The 24734-nt window shown below is 36.1% G+C and overlaps 1 protein-coding gene across 14 annotated transcripts in view; it reads right to left on the minus strand.

The window, feature by feature from the left end:
* The window catches only part of ANKS1B (ankyrin repeat and sterile alpha motif domain containing 1B), a 247797-nt gene that overhangs the window by 108632 nt on the left and 114431 nt on the right, over nt 1–24734 (minus strand). For all 14 annotated transcript variants that reach the window (XM_058190589.1, XM_058190596.1, XM_058190595.1 and 11 more), the window contains one exon: nt 23061–23213. In XM_058190589.1, the coding sequence (XP_058046572.1) occupies nt 23061–23213 (153 nt within the window). The remainder of the gene's footprint in view (nt 1–23060; nt 23214–24734) is intronic.

Consider the following 24734-nt stretch of genomic DNA (forward strand, 5'->3'; position numbering starts at 1 on the left):
CAACATATAACAGATGTCTTAATCTATTGATCATTATTGTTGCTTATAGTGCTTTTTCATGCTTTTTCATGTGCAGAGTTGAGGTTTATACTTGGTATTTCCAGTGGCGGGATTCAGCCAGTTCGCACCACTTCGGGAGAACTGGTTGTTAGCTTTCTGAGCAGTCTGGCAAACTGGTTGTTGGAAGAAATCATTAGGGCAGAGAATCAGTTGTTAAATTACTTGAATCCCACCACTGGGTATTTCTAATATACAGTAGTACCTTGTTAACTGGTTCCTTGAGGCACAGCGAGTTCAAAAAACAATGGGTTCCAAACAAATTTTTCCCATAAGGAATAATGTAAATAAATTTAATGTGTTTCCTAACCAAAGACAATGCACATTTTAAGGCAATATGTAAAAGGACAGGTTGAATATTTTTACTTTACATCAGAAAAAAACTAAAAATTAATAAATACTTAAATTAAATAAAATAAAAACCACTTGATAAGAAAAAGAAAGCACAAAATTACACAAAATGACCACAGAAGCTAAGATCACAAGGAGATGTGCACAGGGTAAGAATTACCACATGACTAACACGTGACCCTTTATTTTGGATGGAAAGGGTAATAAGCAGGGCTGAAATGCTCCCGGTTCAGACCGGATCGTCGATCTGGTAGCAATGGTGGCGGGTGGTTCAGAGAACCAGTAGCAAAAATCCCTGCCCCCCCCACCCATGCCTAGCTGAGCTGCGCGATCATCAGAGGATTTTTTTTTAAGTTTTAAAAGCATTTTTTTACAACCTCTTTGGAAAAAATGCTTTTAAAAGTAAAAAAAAAAAAAGTTGGCCCGCCCACCCAATCACATTACCCTCCCCCAAGCCACACCCACAGAACCGGTAGTAACAAATTTTACATTTCACCCCTGGTAATAAGTCATGAGGAAACTGACACCATCAAGTTCTAACTTGTACATCAAGTACCAAACAAACAAGTACGGGGATAAAATTTTCTCATCAAAATCTGTTGAGTACCAAATTTAAGTTTCACAGTAGTTGAATACTAAGGGTATCACTGTAACACTGTACCCTTGGTACTCAACTGCTTTGAAACTTGTCAAATTTGGTATTCAATGCATATTCAGAATGTATGTATATATTAAATATGAAATAATGTATGTATATTACTTGACAAATTACTTTTATGTGCTCTTCCCTACTGCTACTGTATGTTAAATTCAGGCACAGTGTCCTTCTCTTAGCTTTCCTCTATTGTTTAAAACCTGTTTGCCCCTTTTTAACATTAAATATTAGTAGTCTAAGTTTATTCTAGAAAATTATCATAAAAGGCGCCCACCCCCAAAAAATTATATTTTGTTATCAGTTTTCCTTTAAAAATACACTGATGTAATGTTTCTTAAATATGAATAAGACAACGCTGATTGTATTACTATCTGAGGGAAGGTATTCAAATGTGAATACTGTATTACTCTGTACAATAATTAGAACTCTTTTTAAATGTAAATGTAGTCATTTAAAGAAAACAAGATAAATATAGTATAAATAATAATAAGATATAATACATCTTTGTGAGGCAAGGACAATTATTTCATCATGCAAAAATAATCTTGTCCCTAAGACTAGACCGGATAGATCTAATTTTCTAATTCTCTGTCTCTTCCACAATTTAGTCATGAAATAATATTGTCCTGCTGCATCTATCAGATATTCTCACAGCCTAGTAAACTATGTTTGTTTGTGTGGAGGTGATGCTGTGGATATTACTAATACCTTCTCTTTTTTCTAAAGAGCTAATAAATAAAATATTACTAAAGATGACTTACATTTCACCAATATAATTTAATGTAAAATGGTTCAAGAAAAGGAAGCACTTTTTAGTGCTTTTTCTGTTGATGTCTGGACTATAGCCTATAATCCTGCCCAAAATCCAAATGTAGCCCTAATCTCAAGAAAAGTGTACCCTGTAAAAGAGGGGAAAGCAAATCAAAATAAACTATAATGACATGCTCATACAAAACAGAACCGACTGTATAAACACCAATTTAGATATAATAGAAAACTGATCAAATATACTGGGCAGGTTAGGAGCTATTGGCTGCCAAAGGACAAAACAAGTTGTCAGAACAAATTAAGGTTCACCTAATTTAATGTGCAGCTCATATTTGTTCTTTTATGCCAATCTGTCTATACTGTCTAACCTATTATTTTTATTTCTTGTGAAGTTGGCATACTTCCCTCAAGCATTGTGTTTTTTAATATTACACTGAAAGCTCAAAAAATTTCAAGGCTTTCCACTGAAAAATATTAAAGAATACATCTGCTACCTTATTTGCGATCTGACCATAACTTTCTTAAATACATTTTTTTTAATATATATATATATATATATATATATATATAACATGTAATGAGAAATGCAGTTCCACTGGAAGAAGGGAAGGAAATAATTTGCACCATTTTTTTTCTCCTATTCCACTAGATCTTCTTATTCTTGGTCACTGGACCAAATTTCCAGTTGGAAGAAGCCACCATAAATAACTACACCAGGAGTATTTGCATGGTTGCCAGCAGGACAATCTGCTTTGGACAGTATGATGTTTGATATTCAGTAGTTGAATGTCATGGACAGTAAGCTATGAATTTCTCAAATAAAGCAATTATTTAATCAACATTTAATATCATCTTTTGAATCTTAGGTGTTACATAAATTTGTTAGTCACTTGTAAAAAAAAGAATATTGTGAACTATTTTTTCAAAAAAGTAAGCAGAATATAAATGCTATTGCTTTGTTTTGTTTTAATAAATGTAGAGAGAAGTCACAATGCAATAATTAGATATGCTACATCTCATTTAGTGCAAGATATACCTGCCAAATAAAACCAAAACATTTGATTTTGAGCTAGTTATTTGAATTTACATGCACATAGATACAGAAGTCTATATGCAAATAGAGTATATGAATCTGTCAGTCTCAAATATCAGACTGAACGCTACAGTAAAACATACAGCTAGATTACATCCACATGGAGGGAAGCATGCAGTGGAGTACCCCAGGACTCTGTTTTAGGCCCAGTACTCTTCAACATCTTCATCAATGACTTGGACGAGGGGATAGATGGGGACTCATCAAATTTGAAAATGACACCAAGCTGGCAGGAATAGCCAACACTCCAGAAGATAGGCTCAAGATACAGAAGGATCTTGACAGACTTGACCATTGGGCGCTAACTAACAAAATGAAATTCAACAGTGAAAAAAGTAAGGTTCTACATTTAGGCAAAAAAAAACAAAATGCACAGGTACCATATATGTGGTACCTTGCTCAATAGTAATAACTGTGAGAGGGATTTTGGAGTCCTAGTGGACAACCATTTAGATATGAGCCAGTAGCGTGCAGCAGCTGCCAAAAAAGCCAACACAGTTCTGGGCTGCATAAACAGAGGGATAGAATCAAGATCACGTGAAGTGTTAATACCACTTTATAATGCCTTGGTAAGGCCACACTTGGAATATTGCATTTAATTTTAGTCGCCACGATGTAAAAAAGATGTTGAGACTCTAGAAAGAATGCAGAGAAGAGCATCAAAGATGATTAGGGGACTGGAGGCTAAAACATATGAAGAACGGTTACAGGAACTCGGTATGTCTAGTTTAATGAAAAGAAGGACTAGGGGAGATATGATAGCAATGTTCCAATATCTCAGGGGTTGCCACAAAGAAGAGGGAGTCAAACTATTCTCCAAAGCACCTGAGGGTAGAACAAGAAGCAATGGGTGGAAACTAATCAAGGAGAGAAGCAATCTAGAACTAAGGAGATATTTCTTGACAGTTAGAACAATTAATCAGTGGAACAACTTGCCTCCAGAAGTTGTGAATGCTCCAACACTGGGAGTTTTTAAGAAGATGTTGGATAGCCATTTGTCTGAAATGGTTTAGGGTTTCCTGCCTGGGCAGGGAGCTGGATTAGAAGACCTCCAAGGTCCCTTCCAACTCTGTTATTATGTTATTTGTGTCATATTATAACTTTATTCCAATTTAAAATATATTTAAATATAAATTTCCTAAGAATCATCACTTCCCTGATAATTTGATTTAAACTAGCATTGCAGATATTTCATTCGAAATATAAGCATAACAAAGAGAGGTTTTTTCCTCGGTAATGGCATCTGGAACAGCCAACTAGGAACTAGATTTGCTCCTTTCAATGTAGCCCTTTGGAACTTAGTGAAAAACAGAAAACTGTTTGGAAGTAACTGGATGAAAATATCATCATTGGTATTTTATTACCTATTCTTTCATTTTTTTCTATTGTGTTTTACCTGTCAGAAGTCCTTGGAAATTATAGTGCTACATAAATTTAGTAAATATCAATAAATGAAATGACTAAAAAGATGAAAAACAGTGATCATTCCAGTAATGTAGCTGATGTTGATATCGCTTGAAGATTATTGCGAAGAGAAGGGAAGGGAAGGGAAGGGAAGGGAAGGGAAGGGAAGAGAAGAGAAGAGAAGAGAAGAGAAGAGAAGAGAAGAGAAGAGAAGAGAAGAGAAGAGAAGAATAGGTGTGGAAGGGACCTTGGAGGTCTTCTAGTCCAATCCCTGCCCAAGGCAGAAGACCTTATATTCCTACTTTGCGAATCATGTTTGGGGATTTCCCAGTTGCTATAGGAATTTTGCAGATCTTAATGACACAACATAATATCAGAGGCAGTAGACCAACTTTCAAATATATAGAGCGGCTTTGGAGGCTGAGGACAGCAAAAAACATCACTTCCTGTCCAACCAGAAGTTGGGAAACGGGCGGTTTTGGGCCTACGGAGGGCCTCCGAGTAGGTGGGGAAGGCTGTTTTTGCCCTCCCCAGATGCATAGAGAGGACCTGGAGCCAGGTGAGAAAGAAAAATGGCCTACCGGGCCATCGCATGCCAGGAGCAGGGGGGAGGGGGGTTGCGTGCATGTGCATGTGCGAATCTTTCCCCACCCCCCACATCCTGGCATGCAATGGCAAAAAGGTGAGCTATCATTGCCTTATACCATCCCAGACAATGGTTGTCTATTTTTTTTTTTAAATCTTCAGCAATGGAGCACCCACAACTCCGGGAGGCAAGCTCCGGGAAGCAAGTGAGTCATATATAATTTACAGAAATTTGTTACAAGGATTTTTAAAATAATATTGAAGCATATTTACAATTCCTTCATCGAAACTAGTTCATAATAATCTCAGGAGACCACAATAAACAAATTCTTGTGTGCAAATATATTAGAAAGTTGGTCTACTGCCTCTGATATTATGTTGTGTCATTAAGATCTGCAAAATTCCTACAGCAACTGGGAAATCCCCAAACATGATTCGCAAAGTAGGAATATCCTACAGCAAATTTTCATCTAAATGCAGCTGCCTTCATCAACTATGTAGACAATTTTTTTTTCTTGTGAAAGATCCACATTTCTGCTGAGCAAGGTTTCACAGTTTTGCCGGATTTTTTTTAAAAAAAGGCAAAGAAATCATGGTAACTGGGACCAATCACAAGAAAAGATGGATAATAGCAAGCTATTTCTGTTTTTAATGATCCTCCATTCAAGATGATCAAAATATTCTACTGAAACATGTTTTTCAATAGCTTCTAGACCGGTGATGGCGAACCTATGGCATGCATGCCAGAGGTGGCACACAGAACCCTCTCTGTGTTTTCTTCTCCTTTCTTTTCTGGTTTCTGGTGCGCAGCTGATCTTCATGTGTACTGGAGCCCCAGAAACCCAAAGACCAGCTGTCCAGTGCGCATGCGAGTGGCGGAAACCAGAAGACCAGGTTTTCGAGTTTCCAGGGCTGTAGCGCACGCTCCAGTTTGGGCACTTGGCATTTTGGGAAGTTCTAGACATGTCCAGAATTTGGAGGTTCTACTGAACTCACAACTCTTACTTGAATACTAAGTGGGGGCTGTGGCTCAAGGGGCATTGACCAAAGGTTACTGCGTTTCTTATTGTGATCAGGGGTGTCAAATGTCACGACGGCATCACGTGACATATCAGGACTTCCTCCCCTTTTGCTAAACCGGGTGTTGGCATGGCAAGTGCATGATGCATCTGGGCTGCGGGTCTGGATTTTGACAACCCTGCTCTAGATAGAGTTGGACTACTGCAATGTACTTTATATGGGACTGTCCTTAAAGACTACTCCAAACCTGCAACTGGCCCAAAATGTAACAGTCTTTCTATTTTGGTACAATTTCCCAGCTCTAGACATTGGGAGCACCTGACCCTGATTCTGCAGGCCTGCACTGCTTGCATATTTGTAATTTGGTACAATTTAAAGTGCTGATAGTTATATGCAAAGCCCTTCATGGTTTGACACCCGGATACTTATAGGACCACCTGCTCAAACCAGAATTGGCCCAACCCATCAGATTCTGTAGTGGGAAGCTGCTCATAGTCCCACATTTCTGTGAGGTGAGATGATTAGAAGGAAGATACCTTTTGGTCCAGGATAGCAGAACAGAAGTGATTCTATTTCATAGCATGCTGCCTATTTTCTACTGGTGGAGAACAGCTTCCTGTTTATGGGCTCCCTACAAAGGGATAAAAAAGGAGGCAACTTCCAAAAGGGATGTCTTCATGAGAATCCTTGGGGCCAAAGGCATTCCATTTTTATTTTTGTCTATTTAGATAGCTACCAGGAGAGTGTAGAGGGAGAATTGTGGTTTACTGACAACTACAGCTTGATGTTAACAACTGTGTCAGCAGAATGGCACAGGTGGGAATTGAAAGTGGCTTAGAACAAAACCTGTAATAATAACAGGACAAGATGTGATGAAAGGATGCAACCTGCCTGTTGTCGGGAAAGGAGTACAAAGGGAACAATCTCTTTTCTTTCTGCAGCCTTATCAAAAAAAGTCAAAGCAATTGCCATGGGCACAGTTTTAATTTAGTTGCGTTTAACAGTTACCTTTATTACAGAAAATGTTTTCAAAGTATCATTGCTAAAGGAAAGCTTGTATTAGAGTTGCTCAGTGTTGTGCATTAGCCTGGACACATAGAGGTGCTGTGATCATGAATAAAACAAACCTGGCTTTAAGAAGCTATGATTAATTCCCCTATTCAAACGAGAGGATGCTTGCTAGAAGCTGATTTTTTGTTTGTTTGTTTAATTTAAACATTTAATTCATGTGCAGCACTAGGACATTTTTTTCCAGACAAACATTCTTAGATCGTGGTCTTCCTCTTTACAGAAAATTAGTTAATTCCTTGAAAGATAATGCACTGAAAAAAACCTCCACTATGAGATGCAGGGGGAATCTCTCTGATGGTACAGATGAGCATGGCTAGAATATTTTGAGCAGTGGTGGGTTTCTACTGGTTCACCCTGGTTCGGGAGAACCAGTAATGGTGGCAGCAGGAGGCTTCACCCACCCACCTGGATATCATCATGGACGCTCTGCGCTGCACATGAGTGAAGCAAGCGCGTGCACATATGCGCGCTCACAGTTCCGAACCCGTAGCAAAGGTAAATGGAACCCAGAGATGAAATGCTCCCAGTTTGGACCCGATCGCCCGATCCGGTAGTGATGGCGGCAGGTGGTTCGGAGAACAGGTAGCAAAAATCTGTCCCCCCTCCATGCCCAGCTAAGCCGTGCGATCATCAGAGGTTGTTTTTTTTACTTTTAAAAGCATTTTTTCTTCGGCCGAAGAGGTTGTAGAAAAAAATGCTTTTAAAAGTAAAAAAAAAAAGTTGGCCCACCCAGTCACATTACCCTCCCCCCCCACAACCAAGCCATGCCCAAAGAACCAGTAGTAACAAATTTTACATTTCACCCCGGTGGAACCCCCTATTAATTTTGAGCCTTAAAAATAAGGACAGAATTGAATGCATTTAGTTTTACAAAAAATTTAATTTTTTTATTTATGTAAAAAAAATGCATCGCTGAAAATCAGCAGTTTTGCTGCCAAATTTTAGTTGCATGGTTTGAGGAATATCTGGGGGCACAAAATAGCAGCTGGGCTAATCTGAATCTCAGACTAAGAGGGGCCCAATCCTGGTTTACTGTGTAACTGTGTTACATGAATCAGCTATTTCCTTTTTTCTTAGGGCTATTAACAATTTCATATAATTTATCATTTACATTAATAATAAAGATATTGGTTTATTGATACACTGTTATACTAGACTCTAATTTGAAAAGATACTTAAAAATATTAGTTCTGTTCCAATTAATGATTGGAAAACAGGTTTACAAAGTATATGACTATTCATTTTCTGTAACAAAAATATATTTGGATTAAACATATTTATGCCTCAAGTTTTTATAAGAAAATTTATAGAACATGGTGAGTAGTTGAGGAGTAGAAACAAAGACCAAGTTTTAGGCATGGAAATGCATCAATAGTGCGCTAATTTTATTCCTAGTTAATGTTAACTAGGAATAAAAAGGTTTTTCTAAATTCAACTAGTAATATATAAGGATATTTGGGAATGTTACTAGAAAAATAGAAGATACTGTGTTCAATCAGTTTTTACTTTCGCATGTTATAATTAGGAGTATCACCTTCTCCCTAAATTCAGCACAGGCAAGTCATTTTTGGATTTTCCAAGCTGGGTAATTTTTTGTTATTTACTGCAACATTCTGTTTCTTTCTAATGTTTTTCTGCCTGTAAAGTTTAATGGCTTTATTTATTGAAAGAAATTATTTTCTTTGCCTGAACTTTTCATATAATAGCCTATTATCTCCATTATGGTATTATTTCTTAATTTCTCTTTTTGAAAATGTATTTTTTTTTAATTTTCAACTTTGAAGGATATTTTTGTGCTATTGATTGAATAATGTTAAATTAGAGAAATTGTCATCCTACCTAGAAATCAACTAAAAATCGTTAAAGCTCCATTATAGCAATATTTATGGATTTATATTTTGCTTCAATATTGCCTGACAGAATTAAGGTTTCTTATATTCCATTCTCAAATATTAATCAGTAGAATATTATCTGACTCATTAATTATGTTTTAATCACTTTATTTTTAACATTTTAATCATCTTCATGTCATATGGTTCACTTCATTCCATATTTTCATTTCTTTGCCCTAATATCTTTTCCCCAGCATTTTAATTCATCCAGAATTGATTTTTATACATATTTTTGGTTTAATTATCACCCTTCAGTTGCTCAATGCAGTGAACTAGAAGGAATAGAGAACTGGATTGTCACTTTTTGTTTTAATAAGTGCAGAAGCAATAGATGGTTCAATGACTGATGCCAAAGCTTAAAATACATATTCCCAAGTGAGATTTATTTTAAAAATATAACAAGAAATGTATATATTTGTCTTATAGCCTTTATGTGCCATCTAAATCATACTAATATGAAGCAGACTACAAAAAAGAATAAATTAAAATTGTACCTCAAAGTATTTTAAAATAACCATAATGATAAATTATCATCATCATAATCATAATAATAACTGTATATCTACTATTACCTTAGGATCTGAAGCCCCTTAGACTTCATGAACAAGAAAAGCGTAGGGGCCAAAAACATCTTGAGGGCAATTTATGACATACGTCCTAATGCAAGCTTCCTTAACTTCAGTGGTAATGAGATTTCTAGCAAGTTTCTTAACAAATGTTCAGAATTATACTTGGCAGTCCCTGATATATCCTGGTGCCATGCCATATATGGGTTTAAAGGTTTAACATTGAGTTTGAAAGTAAGTATAGCTCCATGTAAAAAATATTACAATAATCCAATTGTTTGTTTAATACGTCATGCATTGCTGTCATCCAAAAATCCTGTTTCAAAGAGGAGCACCTGAAGATGGCTATGTCCTTCCCCTACTGCTTAAGCAGAAGTCATGAATTATATGTCCAGAAGGACTTCCAAGATATAGATGCCCTCTGTGACCCTATCAACAGACTATCAACTGAAAATACCTATTCCAGAAGGATATTATAATTAGTACTGATTACCGATGGACTCAGAAGAAAGCAAACATTTCATCTAGGGTCCAATGTAAACCTCTACAGTACTACAGTGATTAATTTTGTTTCTGTTCCATGTCTGGGCCTGAATTCTAGCTGAAAGGGATTCAGATAATCTGTTTCTTCTATAATCCTCCATAACTTATTCCTAGCAACCTTTCCCTATATAAACAAGTAGTATTGATATATTCAGTTTCTTAAGCAAAGTGTCAGATGTGAGATTAACACAAATTAGGTAGGTGTTAGCAAATTAGGTTTTGCTAAATCTGAAACACAATGACATATTGATTTTCCCCCCATGAAAATATCCAGTTAGCACATTTTTATTCTAAAAAAAACATAAACACATGATCAATTCATGTTTTGGGCATTAGTGTTCCAAAAACATTTCCTAACTTGCATGAACACTTTGTGCATTGTTTATATCAAATGAATAATGCAATTACCCAACACATCTGCAAAAACAACAATTTAAATTTGCAAGACTTAAATTTGCAAGAGAATGAAGAAAGAGCAAGAGAGAATTTGGATTTTTGGAAATTATAACTATTTCAAGGAATAACTTTCCAAATAATATTATTTCATATAATTTTGTATTTCTGATATACAAAGAATTTCTTACCAATTAAAATAGTAACATCCAGTGATATAAGTGCAAATACATACACCTTGCTTAACAAACATTTCAGATTTCAGACAAAGATCATTATTATTAAATATACTCATTTCTTAAAATATTACTGGCAAATTAAACACCTGAAGAAATGTTTAGAGAAAATTTAGATAATCTATACTCACACAAAGATATGCAATGGTAAAATACCTCTATTACATGACACCATTTTAAATATAATTGAATACCTGTTTAAAGTACTCCAGATCCATCTAGTGGAAATTTGTTTTATTACATTAACTTTGTACCAGTTTGTAAAAATCAATGATATGTGGAAATTAATGAAATTAGAGTTCAGACGAAAAGCCTTTAATCTTTTGTACAGAGTATAAAACAGATAACATACACTTACTATGTTTAATATATATTACATTCAACCAAAAAGAAGTTAAGACTGACTAAAAATGTGTAAGAGAAGCATTAGAAATCCTAAAGAATAAACAGATATCTTTAAGAAAACATAAAGTCCAATTAATTAACTAGCTATAAAAATCCACTTTCTCCAATAAAATATATAGTACATTCATATCACTGGTCAACGCCACCAATATCATTCTGGTGCCAGATATAACTGTAAACTCCCTATTATTTCCCCTTAAGATAAATCTTTTTGTACTAACTATCCTCAGCTATGTTAAATGTTAAATGGAATATTTATTTATTTATTTATTTATTTTATTTATTCGAATTTTTATACCGCCCTATCTCCCGAAGGACTCAGGGCGGTATAAAATCATATATCATATATTGGAATAATATATTCAGATGACAATAGCCATTTCATCAAGCAATTTGTCTCTCATTTCCTACACTTTTTTGAATCATTTTAACATTCAAACTTTTTTATGTTTTACATTTTTTCCTGATTTTTGCAACCCAGTTCTTTTGAAGAGAATAATAAAAATAATTAAATCTATATATATATAAATGTGAAATACCACTCATGCATTATCACAAAATCTCCAGAACTGTAAAGCCTACAAACTTGAAATTTGGCATGTATATTCCTCTTGGCTTCTAGGTGCTCGCTAAGAAAGAATTTTTTGAAATGACCATCAGATCATTAGAATTTCTTATATTATTATTAACACGCTCTGATGCTTAGGAGTTAGATGTTCTACACCCCTCCCCACCTGAAAAGAACTCTGTTCCAACTGCCATTTGGGCATGGGTATGGCCAGTACGTGATTCATTTAGCCTGCAAGCTGGGAGTTTAGACATTCTACTCCACTTCCCCACCTGAACGCTCTGATACTAAGGAGCTAGACTTAGGGAGAGAAGAAGATAAGATAGGAGAAGCCTCTGTAGGGCAAGCCTGAGGTACAGAAGGGGATAGGAGAGGATCAATGGGGCGACCCTGAGGGACAGAAGGGGAGAAGAGAGGAGAGGCCTCTGTGGGGCAAGCCTGAGGGACAGAAGGGGATAGGATAGGAGAGGCTTCTGTGGAGCAAGCCTGAGGGAGAGAAAGGGATAAGATAGGAGAGACCTCTGTGGGCCAAGCCTGAGGGAGAGAAAGGGACAGGAGAGGATCAATGGGGCCAGCCTGAGGGAGAGAAGGGGAGTGGAGAAGCCGATAATAACTACTCATTAATTTTCAAACTGTAAGTGTCTATTTATCAAGTCTGATCACATAGTTTTGCAGTGGAGCACTGGTATCCAGCTAGTTGAAAATATTACAAATATAATTAATACCTTTCTGGTCCAGTGCTCATTGCTGTTATAAAGTGGGACTCAATCTTTGTTCCTGGCAAGTTGTTTCAGGATTCCTATCTACAATAGGTTGATAATATTAATAATTGTTTTACACTGTTTTAAAGTGTATGTTTTACATTATACCAGAATATATTTATCCTGGTTTGTTTGAATTACTGAACTTAGATTAGTCAACAAATCATGGCTTATTTTTTCTACTTTGAAGCTTTGGTTATTAATTCCTTTTTTCTATTATCTAATTCTAGTATAATTTTTCATCTCAGCTTCATCCTGGCTTATCTAATTTTAGATTTCCTTATTGATAACCTGGTTGTTTCTGTACTACATTCAAGGCTTGTATTATCCATAGAATGCAAGGAGATTGACTTAAAAAAATTTTCCTCCATCTTTCCCATCTGCAAGTTGCTCATCTATTTTGATTCTTTCTGACAAAAAAATATAACTTCCACATCAAGATTTCAGATAATATTCTGCTTCTGTTTTGCATGGAGAGAAAAGTTTTAAATGACTTATGTAACAGATTAAAAGCTGAAACAGGATAACCTAAATCCATAGTAAAAATGCTAAAATCTTAAGGATCTCCACAAAACAGAACATTTATTGCATATTTATTTCACTTAATAAACACTAAATAAAACTAAAATAATTAATCCCAAATTATTTTTCATTCATGTTTCATTAGCATCAAACGTGCATTTGCTACATTTTTAATGCCTGACATTGGTGAATGGAAACTTTGTTTCTAAATTATATCCGGGAGTATAGAGAATATTAGCAGCTCATTAAACGATCATACATGTAATGATGCATATGCACATTTCCAGGTTCACCCAGAAAATCCCTTCTTTTTTCTTACCATGTCATCCATATCGTTTTGCAATCACAGGGCACAAAAGAGAAAATTGGATATTAAATTCTAGATTCTTCCTGTGTGTGAAGTTGATGGTTATAAATGGCACAGAATCACCAGCTTACCCCTCTGTGAGTGGCAAGGAGTAGGCTGCAGTGAAGGAAAAAACAACTGTGGATATTGTTTTAAAGGTGCATATCTGTCTATTTAAATCATCATGTAACCTATCCATAATAATAGCTAGAAAATCATAGTCAATATGATGATTTTTTTCCTCAATAACATTAGCGATAAATTATAATTTATGTTGCTTTAATTTGGTTTTATTCATATGAACAAATACCAAGAATGCACCTCATTGTCAATGAATAATAATTTAAATTATTTGAACTTATATTTACAAATATTTCAACACATCTGTTATTTAAAATGAACTTTGTCTCTGGAGATTTCCAAAATATAAATGTCAATTAAGCTATTTTGAGGAGACAAATAAATATTTAAAAAATTAAACTAGCTATCCTGAGAGAGAGGAAAAAAACAGCCAAACTGAAGGTAACATTTTCACTGAAGTTTTGAGAACCTTTATACTCTCATTTAAGTAACAAGATTTCTTTTCAGAGTTGCAAATTAAATATGTGTATCACTTCAAAATATTTGATGGAAAGTGGCATTTAAATTTTTTAAATAAATAAATATAAAGTACATATCTTAATCTGCTCCACATTATTTCAACAGTTATAAGTTCATTTTGTAAAAATTTATAGTGAACACTTCTGAGAAATCTCTCCTTTCACTCAAATGATATGATTTTTTTCATGCATCCTACATGACTTTGCACATCACTCTGTACACATAGAGTGTATCTAACAGCTTTCCTCCTACAGATATTATTTGAGTGACACTAGTAGTGGGAGTGCTTATCGAAATTGTTCACATGATGAGACCTCTGTTTTAATGATTTCTGAACAGGGCTTAATTGCATTCAATCTACAATGGATAGTAGGTGAGTCTTCCAGAGAATATTAAAGGAAATAAGGCCGTTAGAAAAATTAAGAGAGGAGGAAAGGTGGAGTTGTTTTATTCAAGCCTCTGAAAATGTATAAGTATCATGGCAAAGTGGGTGAGAGAGATAAAAATTAGTTAGATGAGCACTGTGAAATAATAAAAATAAGCACTACTTGAACACCACTGGCATTGACAAAATCACCAGCATCAATTACAAAAGGCAGCTTTACTTGGAATAGCTTACATCTACCTTTAAAAAAACCTTTAACAAACAAACAACAACATATCCCTATCTCAGGCCCTTGGGAAGGATTCAATGTGTGGATAAAAATGCCAAATCCAGCTGACTGTTCAACAAATCAGAATAATAATAATAATAATAATAATAATAATAATAACAACAACAACAACAACAACAACAACAACAACAACAATTCTCTAAACTCTATTACATAGATATGTTCCTTAAAGAAAAGAATTGTTCTTTTCTGACTTTCTAGCTGGCTTCTGAGATAGGCAGACACCAGGACAGACACCTACTGTTCTGGTTTGTATCAAGCAATATGCATAAATAATGTTTTATATATAGCCCAGTGTATGTGTATAGACTGGGCTGAGATCCTGCAGGATTTCCAGATCCAGACAGACAGGCATGTGCTGGCCAATAAACCAGATGTTGTGGTAGTAGATAAGGATCAGAAGTCAGCAGTGGTGGTAGATGTAATAATGCCAAGTTACAGCAAAATCAAGAAGAAGGAGTATGAGAAACTAGAAAAGTACCAGGGCCTGAAAGCGGGACTTGAGACTATGTGCAAAGAATAAGCCAAAATGATCCCAATGAGGCTGTGACACCAGAGCTTGGAGAGTTGCTCCAGCAGATCTCAGGAACATCAGAGCTCTCTGTACAGAAGAATGCAGCCCTAAGAACAGCTAAGATCCTGCACAGAACTCTTTCGTCCCGAAATTGAGAAAGTCACATACTACCCGTGGGGGTGAGAAGAGAAATTTTATAATAAAAAACAGAATAACGAGGAAAAGAAAAAATGTCCTTTATAAAAAACAGTTTTTTCCCGAAGGCCATCACTCGGCTAAACAAATAATTCCCTCAACACTGTCAAACTATTTACTAAATCTGCACTACTATTAATCTTCTCATAGTTCCCATCACCAATATCTTTCCACTTATGACTGTATGACTGTAACTTTGTTGCTGGCAATGCTTATGATTTATATTGATATATTGACCATCAATTGTGTTGTAAATGTTGTACCTTGATGAACGTATCTTTTCTTTTATGTACACTGAGAGCATATGCACCAAGACAAATTCCTTGTGTGTCCAATCACACTTGGCCAATAAAAAATTCTATTCTATTCTATTCTATTCTATTCTATTCTGTTCTATTCTATTCTATTCTATTCTATTCTATTCTATTCTATTCTAACTGCTCCAACTACTTCTGTTTGTCTGATGCCTAGACAGGAATTGGTCCTCCTAAGTTGCAGAGATAAACAAATTTTGTTTTAGGTTCTGATATCTGGGCTTAGAGTAGAATAGAATAGAATAGAATAGAATAGAATAACAGAGTTGGAAGGGACCTTGGAGGTCTTATAGTCCAACTCCCTGCTTAGGCAAGAAACCCTACACCACTTAAGACAAATGGTTATCCAACATCTTCTTAAAAACTCCCAGTGTTGGAGCATTCACAACTTCTGGAGGCAAGTTGTTCCACTGATTAATTGTTCTAACTGTCAAGAAATATCTCCTTATTAGGTTGCTTCTCTCCTTGATTAGTTTCCATCCATTGCTTCTTGTCCTGCCCTCAGGTGCTTTGGAGAATAGCTTGACTCCCTCTTCTTTGTGGCAGCCCCTGAGGTATTGGAACACTGCTATCATGTCTTCCCTAGTCTTTCTTTTCATTAAGCTAGACATAGTCAGTTCATGCAACCATTCTTCATATGTTTTAGCCTCCAGTCCCCTAATCATATTTGTTACTCTTCTCTGCATTCTTTCTAGAGTCTCAACATCTTTTTTATATCATGCCGACCATATCTTTTAAATATCTTTTTAAAATCACAACCTGTTATGATTCCAATGTTTATTAATGTGGATTTTTGAAAAAATCATGGTAAGAAATTTGCCTCAGATTAAGAGTCAATAATTCAGATATATGGATGGTTATCTACAATATGAGGGCACACGGCTGTCTTTGATAGAACTACATAGTATGTTACTACGAAAGAGTTAAAAAGATATTCAAAGATGTTCAGATGTGCTGTAGGCAGTACAAGTAGTTGCCTAGGGCAACAAAACATTTAGAGACTATTTATTTTATCAGTTTGTTGTATGATGGATTGTGTGCTATAGAGGGAGGCTGTTTTAGCTTCTTCAGAAGCAGTAGAAATTCTATATTCTACCTAATTTTTTTAGCCCTTTCCTAAATGAGTGACATCCTTCAGGGTATCCAAATAGCAAAACGTATGAAAATGCATTAGGCAGTACTGTATATCGGATTAATTCATTTGTGGAACAATGACATATTCCATTAGGATATTTCTTAAAAAGATACTGTATTTGGAGACAAACTGGGAAACAGGAACCGTATGCTAGAATGAGGATATTGTTATTCAAGCAGAAAATGTAAGGCATCTGAAATACTCCATTTTGATTGCTAGAGCTTAATATTGCTGCCAATCAATAACCTAGCATAATTTTTCAGTGTTACATTTTTCCAGGAAAGAGAAAGGTTGCATACCTGTAAACTCACCTGTTATTCTTCAGTCTTTAAAAATATACTGTATAATACATTTCAGAAGAAAAACAAAGGAAACAGAAGAGGGATCAAAAGATACAGTGAATTGTTTGTAACTCCTGGTAATAGATAAGAGATGATATTAAACTCCCTTAGTTTTCATTTTATTTAGATTATTCTTTTAAATGTGTTCCTATTGCAGTGTATTTATTTGTGAAATGGGGGAATCTATCACATACACAAGTCAACTATATGGGTCAACAGACTAATCTGTTCAATAATCTTTTTTTGTTTGTTCTATAATTCTGCTGATTAGAAAAGAATATATCTAATGCAACTGCTCCATTGAACAAATCAACAACGGCAACATATAATTTCAGTAACTAGAATGACTACTGAATGACTAGAATTGGACTAGCAGACAACAAAATATAAATAGTAAAAATAAAAACAGATAAAGCTATACCACCAATGCTACCAAATCACAGAAAATTCTACAAATAATAGAACAGAATAAAACAGAGCTGGTCAGAGAGCTACAGAGAGCAACAATAAATTTTTAAAAAATCTAATGGCCTCCATCCAATACAATACAAATGCACACAGAACAATAGGGTTTTTGTTCCCCACAAATCCCCCTTCTCAGATATGATCCAGCTGTATGGAGAGAGCTGTTAGCTCCAGACCAGACTAAGCCACTGGGCAATGTGGCTTAGAAAAAGCCATGACACTGGGCAATGTGAATTTCAACTGATGCAATCTCATGATACAATGTCATAATCCAGAATGTTAATGTCTATAAAACAATGTCAGTCCTTTTATTTTATTTTTATTATGGAAAGATCCCGCAAATGGATGTTTTGTATTGTTCTACATCTAACTGATATCCTTAATAGCATACAGTAGATCACCAAATATCTGGTTTCATTTAATTTATTCCTATACTCTGAAGCTGTGTCATTTGGAATTGGGATAGCTAGTTTTCTTTACATTCTTTGTATCAATAAAAATGTCAGGGAATTACACTAAATATTTTAAACTATTTTATTTCTTATGTTTATTTATTTGGAAGGCTCTAGTCAAGCTTATTTCCAAGTTAGTGTACCAGAATTTCAAAGTAGCTGCTTCTAACGTACATTGAAAAGATGGTATACCCTGTTTCTTTCATAGCATTTAACCACTTTATCCACATTACTTTATCCTAAGAATAGCCTTAAATGCAAATCTCCAAATGTGCTGAATTTTCAAGAAGTTCTTTTTCCAGGAAGAAAACAAAGACAATATGGACAAAATGGGAATTTTATCTGCTTTTTCAGTCTTTGTAGATTAACACAAATTTAGAGGAAATGATATACCATTCAGTACAGCATTCTGTTGGTATTAGCTTATGATATATTGAAGAAGCAGAGCAAAACTAGCCTTTGGGGATTGCTCTTTTTAATTACCTCTACAATAATTTTCTTTAAATAAATTTATTATAATGCAACACAAGTTTTAGCTATATAATACAGTGGTGGGTTTCAAATTTTTTTACTACCAGTTCTGTGAGTGTGGCTTGGTGGGCGTGGCAGGGGAAGGATACTGCAAAATCCCCATTTTCTCCTGATCAGCTGGGACTCAGGAGGCAAAGAATAGACGGGGGTGGGGCCAGTCAGAATTTTTACTACCGGTTCTCCTAACTGCTCAAAATTTCCGCTACCGGTTTTCCAGAACTGGTGAGAACCTGCTGAAACCCACCTCTGATATAATATAAAAATCTATAAAGCATATACTTATGTGAGGTTCTGTCTAATCAAGAAAAAAGAATCAAGTTCACATAAAAATGTCTTTAAAATATAACAAACAGACTGAATATTCTGTATAAAGATCAAGGTCTAGTGGATAGATTAATTTCACCTATAATTATCTCTTTAGATTTAAAATGCTTGAATGGGAGCATGTTTAAACGAACAGTTAGGTTTGGATTTCATTCTAGTTAGGAAAAATAAGATTTCTAAATATGCTGATAGAAAAAAAATCACTTTCTTTAGTGAACTTTAAAGATGTTAGCACTTTTAAATGCAAGTCAATTGTTCTTTCTACAAATCTTCAGTTAAATAAATCCAAAATAAAAATAAATTAACTAACTAAATAAAAAAATAATAATTCAGAACACAAGTATTGGGAGAAGTTTTAATTTTTTTAAATTAATGGACAAGCACAGACAAATGTATTTTTAATAAATGGTGAAGTAAAACAAAAAAGCAAATATTTTGTTATTGTTTTTTAGACCCAGCTTCAATAGTCTCATGTTGTTTGCATACAGATGCATATTACCACAAGTTAGGCCTAATGCAAATGTGTAGCACAGTTCCCCCATCAGTAGTGCACAATTTGAAATGCTGAGGATGGATGTCTTTTGGCTTAGACTCTGTTAGAACTTAATTCTTCTAGATACCCTACGGCAATACAGTATTTATGTTTAAGAATTACAGACAAATGCCCTTAACTATTATTCCTAGAATCTAGTTTAATTTTCTTCTAGGCATTTGAGGGATCAATGGTCTAATTCATGCATATTTTATTTATTTATTTATTTTGTCCTAACAATATATGTAGGTATCATACAAAAAGATTATATAATATATAAACACATATATGTGTAAATATAAGGAGGTATAAGCATATATGTATATAGGAAGAAGAAAAGAAAAACAATGGGACAGGAACGGTAGGCACGTTTGTGCGCTTATGCACGCCCCTTATGGTCCTCTTAGGAATGGGGTGAGGTCAATAGTAGACAGTTTTTGGTTAAAGCTTTTAGGATTATGGAAAGAGACCACAGAGTCAAGTAAAGTATTCCAAGCACTGATGATTCTATTACAGAAATCATATTTTCTGCAATCTAGATTAAAGCGGTTGACATTAAGTTTAAATCTATTGGTTGCTCTAGTATTATTGCAATTGAAGCTTAAGTAGTCTTTAACAGGAAGGATATTACAATAGATGATTCTGTGAGTTAAACTTAGGTCTTGTCGAAGGCGACGGAGTTCCAAGTTTTCTAAGCCTAGGATTTCAAGTCTGGTGGGATAAGGTATGATTTCAAGTCTGGTGGGATAAGGTATTCTGTTGTTTTCAGAGGAATGTAGAACTCTTCTTGTAAAATATTTCTGGACACGTTCAATTGTATTGATGTCAGAGATGTGGTGAGGGTTCCAAACAGGCGAGCTGTTTTCTAGAATTGGTCTAACTCTAGCAAATGTTTTATATGCTCTGGTTAGTAGTGTGGTGTTTTTGGAAAAGAAGCTACGCAAGATTAGGTTTACAACTCTTAGAGCTTTTTTTGCTATGTAGTTGCAGTGGGCTTTGGTACTTAGATCATTTGATATGAAAACTCCAAGGTCTTTAACGGGATGGGGGTCATCTGTAAGGTAATGTCCATCTAGTATGTACTTAGTGTTTGGGTTCTTTTTTCCTATATGTAAGACTGAGCATTTGCTGGTTGAGATTTGGAGTTGCCAAGTTTTAGACCAAGCGGTTAGATGATCAAGGTCTTTTTGAAGGGTAGCTGTATTATCAGTGGTGTTAAATAGTTTGACATCGTCAGCAAAGAGAACACAATTACTTGAGATATGGTCACAAAGATCATTAATGTATAGTATGAAGAGTGTTGTTCCAAGGACGCTGCCTTAAGGAACGCCACTCTTGACAGGAACAGGATTTGATAGAGCATTGCCAATTTTGACCACTTGTCTGTTAGACAGAAAAGCAGATATCCATTTGTGAAGGGATCCTGAGATGCCATAGGATTTTAGTTTTAGGAGAATTTTATCGTGTACTACTGAGTCAAAAGCTTTGCAGAAGTCTATGTAGATTGCATCTATTGTTTTGCCTTGATCAAGATTTGTAGTCCATATGTTTGTAGTTTTTATTTGTAGTAAAATTTTATTTGTATAATTTTATTTATTTTATTTTATTTATTTTATTGTAAAATTTTATTTGTATAGTAGTATACAAATATACATATTTGTAGTCCATAAGACCCATATAATAATGGGTCTTACTATCTTCTGGTTTTGGAATCTTATGACTTATGTTGGTAGCAGTCTCCTACTGCCCCTTTTCTCTGTTTATGATTTTTTGTTAGATATATATATTCTACTTTTTGTATAGATGCTTAAGATAGTGTATGCAGTACCCTTCCTCCTTTTATTTCTTCACAACTGTTGTACCACCAAATAAAATAGTTTGGGGTGAGAGATAATAACTGGCCCAAAATCACCCATGGAGGTTCTGTGACTGAAGGAGGACTTGAACCAGGGTTTTCCCATTTCCATTTCAACAACTTTAATCATTATACCACATTATACTGGCTCCCAATCCAAAGCTCTGGATTTACAACAACCAAAATCCTGAGAATCTGAATTGCCTGAATGTAGAATGTTGTAAATTCTTTAGATGTCATATTATTTCTGCCTAAGAGTATAGGTGAAATACGAAAGAAAATGGGAAAATGTGATAGATAGATTAAATATGGTTATATGTTAGAATATTCACTTAAAAACAAAAGTAGAAAGTTGTAGATTGTAAAATTTTGAAGTGTAACTATGTTACTCAAGCACCACCATCTGAGAACCAGTTTGATATAATGGTTACAAACCATTAGAATAGTGATCAGGATATTCTAAGGTTTAGTCCTGCTTTAGGCAGCAAAGCTAGCTGGGTGACCAGACACCCCCTCTTATACTCAGAAAGAAGAAGGCACTAGCAAACCACTCCCAAAAATCTTGCCAAGAAAAGTAGTCCCGGCAGATTCCAGGAATCAAGGTTGATTGGATGGCTCATATGAGGAACATTCTATAAACTAACCCTGTAATAAATCATTAAGTAATAACATGACTTATCATAAATTATTCATAGTTTGTGTGATAATTTCCCCATACCTGAAGGCATATCTGAAGTACAGTAATTGAAAATAATTAATTTTTGGTTCTTAACCTGAAAATATCATTTGGGATAATTAGGAGAGTAGTAGCGAGTAGTACAAGAAGATTACTTTTTCCTCTTAGATTAGATCAATTACATTGATTCTCAATATATCAAAAGTAGTATTTTTCATAAAAGACATTCTCCAGTCCAAAGAAAAGGGCAAAATGCATTCTTCTGGAATCCTTTCATTTAAATACATTGTCCCCAAAAATTGAATAGTCATTTGTTTCAGGAAAAAAACATTTTTCTAGCCATAAACTGTTAATCTTAATAAGATTTCCCTAAAATTTCGAAAGAGAGACACAAAATAATACTTTAATACTTTCAAACAAGGCCAGCACAATCTGTACCACTAAAAACAGAACTGTTCTAATTAAAAAGCAGATAGTCCCAGTAAGTTTGTTTTTGTTTTATTTGATATCAACACAATGGTGCTATTGTATCTCCGAAATTAGTCTTGGAATCCACATTTAAATTTTCAACTGAATATTATTTGAGATACCAGCTCTTATCTGTGAGTAAAATCATTGGGCATACAAAATAGTTTCATTATATATACCTTATATGTATGCTTATGTAATATGAAATCAAATATTTTACAAAGATGTGAGACAATTGATATATGGTAATAATTGCTTATTAAAAGCAATCATGAAAAGAAAATACTTTTATAATTGTATTTTTTGTTTTCTTATACTGTTGTAAAATGGCAACAAGAAAGTTTTTTAGGTGACAAGTGTGCAACAGAGCTAAGTGTGAATATATTTGTGTGCAGCTAAAATTAAGCCAGTTGTGTGAACTTGAGCCAGTCAGTTTCTCTCAGCCCTAGGAAGGAGGCAATGGCAAATCACTTCTGAAAAATCTTGCTAAGAAAAGTGCAGGGACTTGTTCAGGTAGTCTTCAAGAATTGGACATGACTGAATGGGAAAAAAGGATGTGACATTGGAGAGATGGACTAGCAGGAATAGCCTAGTATATCTGCTTAAGTAGAAGAAATAGTCCTGAATCGCTGAGCCTCAGCATTTTCTGAACAGAGATAAGTCATTAGCCACATTATGTTGAAAAAGTAAAACATTTTTCCTCCATTAGAATTACAATTGAGATGTTTTAAAAAATGGATCAACTTACGTTAATTAATTCAATATCCCATATTTTCTTTACAAGGTCCATTGATGTATAGCCATTTATCAAAAAGGGCTTGATATAATCTCCCAGTTCTAGAGAATCTAGCCATTCTGCTACAGAGGTGGGGTTGTAGCCATCACTGCCTGTCTGTTTCATCTGAAATATAAAAATTCAAAGTAATTTTCAAATCTATTATCATTATAAGATTTGTTGTAATAAATAAAATAAAAAGAACATTACATCAGAATATTTAAATTAGAAAAATACTAAAATGTACTTCTATTACATTGGGGGTGGCACTCTGGACCTGATTTTTGTCTCTGGTCAGTGGTTGAGAGATCTGGACTTAAAGGAAATAGTCATTGAACCTTTGTCATGGTCAGATCACTCTCTTCTTCGTCTGGACTTTCTGACCGCCATTCACCACCGCAGGGAGACGGAGCCGACACGTTGGTTCCGTCCCAGGCGCCTGATGGACCCGGAGGGGTTCCGGACGGAGCTTGGGCCATTTCCTGAGGGTCTGGCTCACGGCTCGCTGAGGAACTTGTTGCGCCTGGGAACGGGCCGCGCGGGGCCTTAGACCGGTCGTGCCTTTGCGGCCTCTGACCCGGCGCAGGTCCCAACCAGCTCCTTGGTTCTCCGAGGAGCTGAGAGGGATGAAGCGCCGGAGAAGACGCCTAGAGAGTTCCTGGAGGTCTAGCCGTTCAGAAGCTGATCGGACACTAGTGAAGTCCTATACTAGGGCTTACCTAGTGGCAATGAGGGAAGCGAGGCGACCTACGCCTCCTCATTGCATCGGCAGATAACCGCCCAGCCGCCCTGTTTCGGGTGACCCGCTCCCTCCTACACCAGGGGGAGCGGGATGACCCGTTGCAGGGACGTGCTGAGGAGTTTAACGGTTATCTATACGATAAAATCGTTCAGCTTCGGGATGGTTTGGACCAAGATTGGGGTGATACGGGTGAGACGGCTGAGGGTGGTCTTGGTGACATTGTATGGGATGAGTTTGACCCTGTCGCTCCCGAGGACATGGACAGGTTGTTGGGGAGGCTGAATGCCACCACATGTTTACTGGACCCGTGCCCCTCCTGGTTGGTGCTGGCCACGCAGGAGGTGACACGAGGCTGGCTCCAGGCGATTACGAGCGCTTCTTTGGTGGAGGGTGTCTTTCCGGCCGCCTTGAAAGAGGCGGTGGTGAGGCCCCTCCTCAAGAAGCCTTCCTGACCCGCTGTTTTAGGTAATTATCGTCGTCTCCAACCCGCTCGCGAAGGTTGTAGAGAGTATGGTGGCATATCAGTTTCCCTTGCACCTGGATGAAACTGTCTATCTAGACCTGTTCCAGTCCGGTTTCCGACCCGGTTACAGCACGGAGACGGCTTTGGTCGCGTTGGTGGATGATCTCTGGAGGGCCAGGGATAGGGGTTGTTCCTCTGCCCTGGTCCTATTAGACCTCTCAGCGGCTTTCGATACCATCGACCATGGTATCCTGCTGCGCCGGTTGGAGGGATTGGGAGTGGGAGGCACCGTTTATCGGTGGTTCTCCTCCTATCTCTCCGCCCGGCCGCAGTCGGTGTTGACAGGGGGGCAGAGGTCGGCCCCGAGGCGCCTCACTTGTGGGGTGCCGCAGGGGTCGATTCTCTCGCCCCTTCTGTTCAACATCTACATGAAGCCGCTGGG

This window comes from Ahaetulla prasina, chromosome 7 (assembly GCF_028640845.1).
Source record: "Ahaetulla prasina isolate Xishuangbanna chromosome 7, ASM2864084v1, whole genome shotgun sequence".
NCBI classification, from domain to species: Eukaryota; Metazoa; Chordata; class Lepidosauria; order Squamata; family Colubridae; genus Ahaetulla; species Ahaetulla prasina.